Genomic DNA, 8,500 nt, shown 5'->3' with positions numbered 1-8,500 from the left:
AACTTTAACTCTCTAAAAGGAGAAAAACGATTAGGATCGATGATTAATTAAGATAAGTTTAAAATAATATAGATATGATTGATGCACAAAAATAAAGATGCCTTGCTTGTTTGATAGTTATACCTATCCATCACTAAGAGGATTAAGTATAATTAGATTGCCAAAACTACTACTTAGTCTGCAAAGTATATCATCTACACGTTACATATTACTTGCCCAAAGCTCTGGTTCTTCTCTGATAAATATTTCTTGTATAATAGTACTCACGAACACAATGAAAAAACCCAGATGTATGACCAATAATTATGAAAATTTAAATGATTCTTGCACATATATATATATCGAGCTAGCTACGTATTTCTCCGGCAAAAACATATCAGATCGGATCAGATCGGATCAGATCAGATCAGTTTACGCAGAAGATATAGCTAGATATCTCCGTGCAGGGTTACTTGTATAGTTGTATTGTATTGCACCAAAGACTAAAATGGATCAACCGAAGAAGCACCGAAGAAGGTACTCGGTTTTTTTATTTTATTTTATTTATTATGCCTTTGAATCAAGTTTATCATCATTTGTGTCAAATAGGAGTACCTGTTTAGTCCTTCTTAGCCATCAATCCTATCATCGATTTTTTTTTCCTATACGGTTGCACCATATTGCAATTAGTCCAGTTATGAAGTTTTAATTAAAAAGTGGTTGCAGATTAGTTTAATTAATTAGTTCCCCTTTAAAGTTCTTGTAAAGTGGTAGAGAAAAGTAAAAATGGTTGTGCGTCAGGCCGGTCTGGCCCGACATGAAAAAAGCACATTTTTTTTTTGAAAAAGCACGTCAAGACCCGACCCAATCCGACAAAGCATGGTAAATTCAGTAAAATTAGGCTTATGCATGTATGATGGGCCGACCGCGTACGATAGCCCCATGGGCCTTGACCGGACCATTTTGAACCGGAACGACACGGCCCAATACAAATGGACTTGGTGTGGGTCAGGCATGTTCAGGCCATGGCACATGAGTTCTGCCGGATCCACAACCATCTTTACTTGTTCTATAAAATTACAATATTTAACATAAAATATCATGTGCATAAACACTAGGGAGTAATAATAATAATATCAAGCAAACAATTGACATAATTAGCATCTTGTATATCAGAGTGAGTTTTTCAGATGTAAAACAAGATAGACCTGAAGAATACGCAAACATCAGAGACAGAATGAAATCAGAATCCTTCAGACGAGGTACGTACATTTCTTCAGAACTTGGCAAAAATGATACAATTTCTACTAATAAAATTTACTTAATTATAATGAAATTCATGGTTATGTTGTTGAAGGGAGTTCAATAATGAAGGAGTACAATTGTAAGGAAAGCGAATTCGCAGCAAGCATTGCAGCAGCAGCATATGCAATTTACTCTTTAGAAGAAACGAGAGCCGAGTTTGAGAAAAGGATGGTGGAGAGCTTTAGAGAAGATCCTAATACACCCAAAACCAAGACCCGCTACATGGAAGATAACAATAGCCAAGATGATGATAATACCTTTGAACAACTACCAAATTTAGGAAATCTAATGAGGCAATTATCACACAAGGAAACAAGAGATGGTGGTAATTAAGCTTTCTAAATTTGAGAAATTTTAAGTACGGGTAGCATTATGTAGACTTGGTAAAACTAACTTGCATTTATGTTAGATAGCATAAGATACAGAATAAAACTAAAACGGTTTACATTTTATCAACGTACGTAAGCTAAGTAGTATATAATTATACGTCTGCCAAAGTACGTGTAATATGTTATCTATATGTGTCATGTTAAAAATTGGTAAGATAACATGTGACAGGTGATCAAAGTTCAATACGAAGGACTTCTACAAGACCTATTGAGGTAGCAGGGGTAGAGCAAAATGGGACTAGAAGGGTCACAACAACTAAAGCTGATGCTTGGGAACAAGCACGATTAGCCAAGATTAATAAATGGTAAGTACGTTATACATTAACAAAAGGTACTACGTACATAAAAAAAATTAAAGCAGCCCTCTAGTTTTTATATTTTAGGTGTTAGGTTTTGATTTTTGAACATGCATTATAAAAGAACAAAAATGTCATGTATTTTAGGTATGAGAAGATGAGGGAGAAGATCATAGAGTGGGAGAATGAGAAGAAGAAGAAAGCTGGCATTGACATGGAAAGAAGAAAGGTACCGAGTATATTAAACTTTATTTCCCGAACTAGCACTACAAGAAATTGTACTATTAACGACGGGAAATCCCGTCGCGAAAGGTCAATTATCGTTGATTAACGACGGGATTTCCTGTCGCGAACCCGTCATAAAAGGGAGCCGTCGTAAATAGGAATCCCGTCGTAAGCCCGTCGTAAAAGACATTTGCGACGGTTATTCCCGTCCTTGTTTGGTTGTTAGCCCCGTCTCAAAAGGCTTTTGCGACGGGATTTTTGACCCGTCGTAAATAGATTGTCGTTAAAGATACATATTCTTGTAGTGTAGGTTGTTTAATTTAGGGTTTTATGCGATCATTATGTATCTTTTAAGTTTCGACTTTTACGAACAACTTCATTTCAAATAAAAAGTTAACTTAGCTTATTCAATACTTGGGCGACTTAGACCCACTTTCACGCGCGTACGCTATAATGAAAAAAAGTTAGTACTCCGTAGAAAAGTTTATGCTTTCTGCAAAATGGTAGTGGTTCGTAATAGAAACAAATTATGTTGTTTAAAAAAAATGGCAATATAAGCAGTTGTTCGCAAAAGTTGAAACTTAATAAACGTAGTTAATTGTTGAAAGAGCGATGATAAAGGTTACAAGTTGCGACAAATAACATGTGTCGCAATCTTATATCTCACTCTTTTAATGGTATCACAAGAGTGCCACGTAGACCGCGATACATCAAATTATTTTACTCTAAACGCCATATTTTTACTATGAAAATATTAAAACAAGTTAATCCCTAAAAAAAGAAGGAAATAATTTTTATAATGGTTATAGTAAATATACATTTCCATTTATTTTGTATATAAATTAAAAAATAGAAATTACAATCTAATAATATATTTTTACGTAATTTAAAAAAATAGTTACGACACACATTATTTTGACATTTATCATTTTGCTTGTTGAAAAATATTCCTTTACACATTCGATTAAAAACATCATGCAATATGATGCCATTTAGCAATAAATAACAAGAAAAATGGTCTCCAATAGCAACAAATAAAAAGTTCATTGTTAAGATTTTAACTTGGCGACCAGAAAAATAAATTGTGTTGAATCAAAATATGAATCTTGATACCAGTGATGTCTTGGCCTAGTGGTTAAGACTGAGGGCCTGTGTACAATAGGTCTCAGGTTCGAATTCCTGCCCCCATTTGTAATTTATATTGCCCTCGAGGCTCATTCGCACCAAAGGAAAAAAAAAATGCATCTTGATCAATTGAATCGTTTCATTGTGGATTCCTATACCGAGTTTTTGTAAATGCGTTTCCGGATATTCTAATTAATGCGACGTAGCTAATTGCATGTTGAAAAATACTCCTTTCATTTTTTTGATTTCAAAAATTATAAGGATATTCTTTGATTCATGCTGCTGATTATATACTTGATTTTATTATGATATTCGTTTTAGGCCGAGTTAGAGAGGTTAAAGAGAATAAACTTGCACCACCACCAAAACAAAGTAGTAAAGATAGAAGATGTAGCTGGAGGAGCTATGAAGCAACTAGAGGAGAAGAAGAGAAATGAAGAAGCTCATACTAAACATCAGGCAATGAAGATTAGATCCACAGACAAACTTCCTGTTCAATGTTTGTGTTTCGAATGTTAATTAACATCTACGAAGAACGGGGTACTAATTACTTTGATTAACGATAATGAGATAATTAATTATGACATAGCTTATTGATGAAGCTAGTAATTGTACATGGTTATATTAAATTTAAGATTATTTTGATTGTTAGCAAAGACCTCGTTTTAGTATATACTATTTGTATTTAAAATCGTCCTAAGGAGTTCATGTTTGCTTTTCTTTTTTTTTTTCTTTCTTTTTTTTCTTAATTTTACGGGAAAGAAAAATATCATTAATAATCAGCCGTAAGGCATCTACAATGATAAAATAGTATTGATATATTGAAACTTGGGTGTAGAGCTGTCAAAATGGTTACTCGAGTCGAGTCTGGATTTAGTCAACTCGGGTCTTGGGTCATGATCCGGTCCGGTCTCTTTATCCCGGGTTCAGGTCGGGTTTGGTCATGTTGATTTCCAGACGGGTTATGTCGGGTTATTTTTTCATTTCGGTTATAGGCCGAGGTTCAAGTCGAGTCTTATTCATGTCGGGTATAATTTTGGGTTCGGGTTTTATCTAGTCGGGTTTGAGTCGGGTTTGTAGCAGTTAATTTCGGGTACGAGTTAAGTTCGAACCAGATAATTATCGAGTTGGTTAAAATTCACGTTGTAACACCCCGACAATTCCCTTTTTTCTAAAACAACCCTTTTATAAATATAACTATAGAGAATTATCAAGGCATTATCGCCCGTGTGAAAACGTAACGGCTTATTCAGAATTTTGCAGCGGAAAACATAAAACTAACTTTTAGGTTTATAAATAATCGATTACATATTAAGTTCAAAACCAATTAACGAAAATAAGGAATCACGAATAGTACGACAAATTTCAAATCCAAGTTAACAAATTAAATCACTTAATTAAACGAATAGAACTACAAGCTCTCTAATCCCGATCCCAATGATGCATCATCTTCAAACCTGTAGATGGGCAACGCTTATTGATCCTTAGAGACTGCTCACCAAAGATGGGTCATCACAGGATCAATAAGGCATAGCCATGATCAACACACACAAACAAAGCACGTAATCAGCAAAGCTGAGTACTACATACTAAAACAACAACAATCCTAGCATGATACTATCAAACCAACAACCCTAACATGATACTAATAAATATAAGTAAGGACAGACAAAACATAATAAATTGACGATTATACTTGACTAGACTAAGCTAGGCTTAACAACCATAATATTATTTTAGTTGAAATAGACAATGGACCGAGTTGACCATCCAGAAGTCTTCACTAAGGAAGACGAGGTACGGGCGCGACTCCGTAACCTCAGTGACCTGCGATATCGAGGAACGTTTAAATAAAAATAGGACACGGTGATCAATCCGGTCCCAGAAAAGGCCATGGGCTACCACCATGAACCCCAACTCCTGTTTGTCCGTCACTTCAGACGTGCACAGTCTAAAGCTATTGCTATTCAGTTTCACTTTACATGATTTACAAATTGAGATTCCGTTATGACTCAACCATTACATAAGACAGACAATTCACATTTGTTCACAACTGTTTTTATCTTGGAATTAAGTAAGTGATCATAAAAGCATCAATCAAGACTCATTCCAACTTAACCAACCTTTCCTTTAACCATGAGCAACCCTGTATATGGGCATAAAGTTCCAACTTACTAAACAAGGTCCTCCGCCCTTATAAAGTAGTGAAAAGATAGAAAGGGAACAACAACCAATTGATCCAACCCAATCATATAGAATAATCTAGTGTTCCCAACCAACGTGTTTGTATCAAACATCCATACTAACATGTTACAGTTCTTATAGTGCAAAATGAGTTCAATAAGTTTGTCCAACAGTATTAAACATGCACATTCAATATAACCCAGTTCGTCCATAATATCAACATCACCAAGTTCAACAATAATATCAACATAACCAAGTTCAACAACAAGATTCAACATGGTTTCAACAATTAGCACACGTTCCAAGCACACAGGTATGTACGTACCTTGTATAAACAACTAATAGGCCACTTTAACACTTTCAAATATCGCCTAAAGAAAATTCTCCGCCTAAAACAACCAACAAATAATCCCCATCAATTTCTAATCATTCGCAACCATAATAAAGCATTCCAAATACATCCTAAATATACTTAGAACATTCCCCAACATCAAAACTTGAGTATTTGATTTCCTAGCATAATAATTATTGAATCAATGATTGAAATTCGTTGAAAACTCTTCGCAAACATCATACTTTAATTTCCAGCAATATAACTACTTTCAAACTGCTCCAAAACATAATTAACATGTTTGAAATCATAAAAACAATAACTCTAATAATTCCTAAACATCCTACCATGATTTAAAATCCTTAAAAACCTTAAAATTCATACTTTAAATAATTAAAAATCAATATTTCAATGCATTTATATAATCTGAAAATTAATAATTTAATTATGCAAACATATAATTCTTGAAATTCATAATCAAATCATAAAAGTTATAATTTTAATTCAAGAAACATAATTAAATTATTAAAACGTAATTAAATTCATTAATTAGTTTAGGGTTTAAGGAAATAACCAAAAGTTAGGAGAGAGGAAGGACGAAGGCATGGCTGGAGGCGCGGCTGGGCGGCAGGGTTGCACACGGAGGTGTGCTGGTGGCTGCGAACGCATAAACAACCGAGTAAGGTTGTAGAAAACGAACAAGAGAAAGAATGAAGCAAGAGAGGGAGGAGGAATAAGAGATTACCGGCGCAGCAAGCATGGAGGCGTCTCAACGGCGCGGCAAGGTGGTGGCGTAGTAGCGGCGACCAGGTGGTGGTGGTGGTTGTCGCAGAAAACAAAACCACGAGTGAGGATGAGAGAAGACAATAAAGCAAAGTAAAGGAGAAAGGAAAACGAAAGAGAAGAAGCAGGAGGAGATGGAGGAGTACCGACGACGGAGGAGTGGTGGCGCAGCAGAGGTCCGACGGCTGAGAGAAAGGAGGAGGGTTTGAGATTTTGGTGATTTTTACGTGAACACGTGAATGGGGAGAAGAGAAGGGGAGTTGAGTTTCACGTGAGTATTGAAACAAGGATTTGGGTTTATGGGTTATTTGTTTTGGGCTTTATCAAATTGGGCTATATCAAATTGGGCTAGGATTAGAATTAAGTTTGGTATTTGAATTCAACACCGCTTAGGATTGTTTTCTAAATTCAATCGTGTTTTCGTAATTCAAATTATTTTCAACATCAAATTCTAAAATTATTTTAATTTCATAAATCGTTGAAATATTTAAAACGTATAAAAATAAATATACGTTAATTATATATTTATTACTAAAATTAGTAAATTTTTATTTAAATATAATTAACTATACGTTAAAATATATAAATAATGTTTCTAAATTTACGGGGGATTACAGTCGGTTTCATTCTCGGACACGGTTAAGATCCGGGCCGATATCTATTAGGGTATACAAATTATTTTATTTGAACATCAAAGTACTGAAATTTTTAATATAATGTATACTAAAACTTGTAGGATCAAAACAAGAATTAAGGATTACAAAAAATTGCAAAATAATAACTCAAAAACATTGCGGGAACAAAATAAGTTATGCTTAACTTAGGTTAAATTTGATTTAACACGTTTTTGTTAAATTTGGTTTAAAACATTTTTAAAAATAATATTAACTTTAAGTTACTATTTGGTTAGGTCAATGACAAGTCGGGTTGTTAAGAAGTCGGGTAAAATCAGGTAACGGATTGTAGGGGTGTAAATTGGATGGACTGGATTGGACTATGCCAAGTCCAAATCCAATCCAAAATTTTTTGGACTTGGATAATTGAGTCCAAGTCCGATCCAAACATTTTTCGAGTCCGATCCAATCCGATCCATAAAAAAATTATTGAGTCCGAATCCAGTCCAATCCGATCCGATCCAATTTATTTTTTGAAAAAAAAAATGATTTAAGTTTTATTTTTTTTAAAAAAAATTAACTCAAACGGTTCGAAAATAAATGTAAATAATTCTGTTACCGGGTAACTTTTCTAACACATAAAATAAAATACTCCGTACACGAGTATCAAATAGTGGGTATTAAATAATTTAACACCTATATTATAAGTCACTCCTTTATAAAGGAAAAATAAATAGCCCTTAAGCAATAGATATAATTGTAAATAACAATATGTTATACACATTAAACACTTAGCCAAAAAAGGGTTTCAGTTCTTAAAAAAACATAACTTTAAATATATTAAAACTCAATAATCAACCATCACAGCCGACGAGAGAAAGCGAATGAGAAAGAGGTTGACATAATATTTTTGGGTTATGAGTTTTATATGGAGTGTAATATTTTGTTGTTTTTTTTTGCACATAGTAAATAAGGCCCAAAAATCACATATTTCACAATAGTTTTTAAATTACAAATATTTATCTATAAATAAAATCTTAAAACTTTGGACTTAATTGGATTTTTGGACTCCAAAAGGTTTAGTCCAAGTCCAGTCCAAAAATAATTGGATTTGGTAATTTGAGTCCGAGTCCGATCCAAAAAATTTCAAGTCCGATCCAGTCCGACAAATTTGGACGGAACTGGATTGGACTTTGGACTTTTCTCAATCCACTTACACCCCTAACGGATTGCATCATATCGGGACAATAACAAGTTTCATCAAGTTAT

At 34.0% G+C, this 8,500-nt stretch overlaps 1 protein-coding gene across 1 annotated transcript; it reads left to right on the top strand.

Annotated features, from left to right (window-relative positions):
* The first annotated feature begins 223 nt into the window (after positions 1-223).
* On the top strand, positions 224-4,010 carry LOC110798847 (remorin 4.1). Its single transcript, XM_022004048.2, has 6 exons — positions 224-516; positions 1,156-1,241; positions 1,337-1,609; positions 1,843-1,978; positions 2,117-2,198; positions 3,641-4,010. Exons 1-6 carry the CDS (start codon positions 488-490, stop codon positions 3,836-3,838), a joined length of 804 nt encoding a protein of 267 aa, XP_021859740.2. The 5' UTR covers positions 224-487; the 3' UTR covers positions 3,839-4,010.
* Positions 4,011-8,500: the final 4,490 nt, after the last annotated feature.

This window comes from Spinacia oleracea, chromosome 5 (genome assembly GCF_020520425.1).
Source record: "Spinacia oleracea cultivar Varoflay chromosome 5, BTI_SOV_V1, whole genome shotgun sequence".
Classification (NCBI taxonomy): domain Eukaryota; kingdom Viridiplantae; phylum Streptophyta; class Magnoliopsida; order Caryophyllales; family Amaranthaceae; genus Spinacia; species Spinacia oleracea.
This window is presented reverse-complemented; position numbering and strand designations above follow the sequence as displayed.

Excerpts from the sequence above, each read along its gene's own strand:
- LOC110798847 (XM_022004048.2), top strand. The coding sequence starts at position 488 with ATGGATCAACCGAAGAAGCACCGAAGAAG. Across the intron at positions 517-1,155 it reads CCGAAGAAGCACCGAAGAAG|AGTGAGTTTTTCAGATGTAA; the intron begins GTACTCGGTTTT and ends CTTGTATATCAG. Across the intron at positions 2,199-3,640 it reads TTGACATGGAAAGAAGAAAG|GCCGAGTTAGAGAGGTTAAA; the intron begins GTACCGAGTATA and ends TATTCGTTTTAG.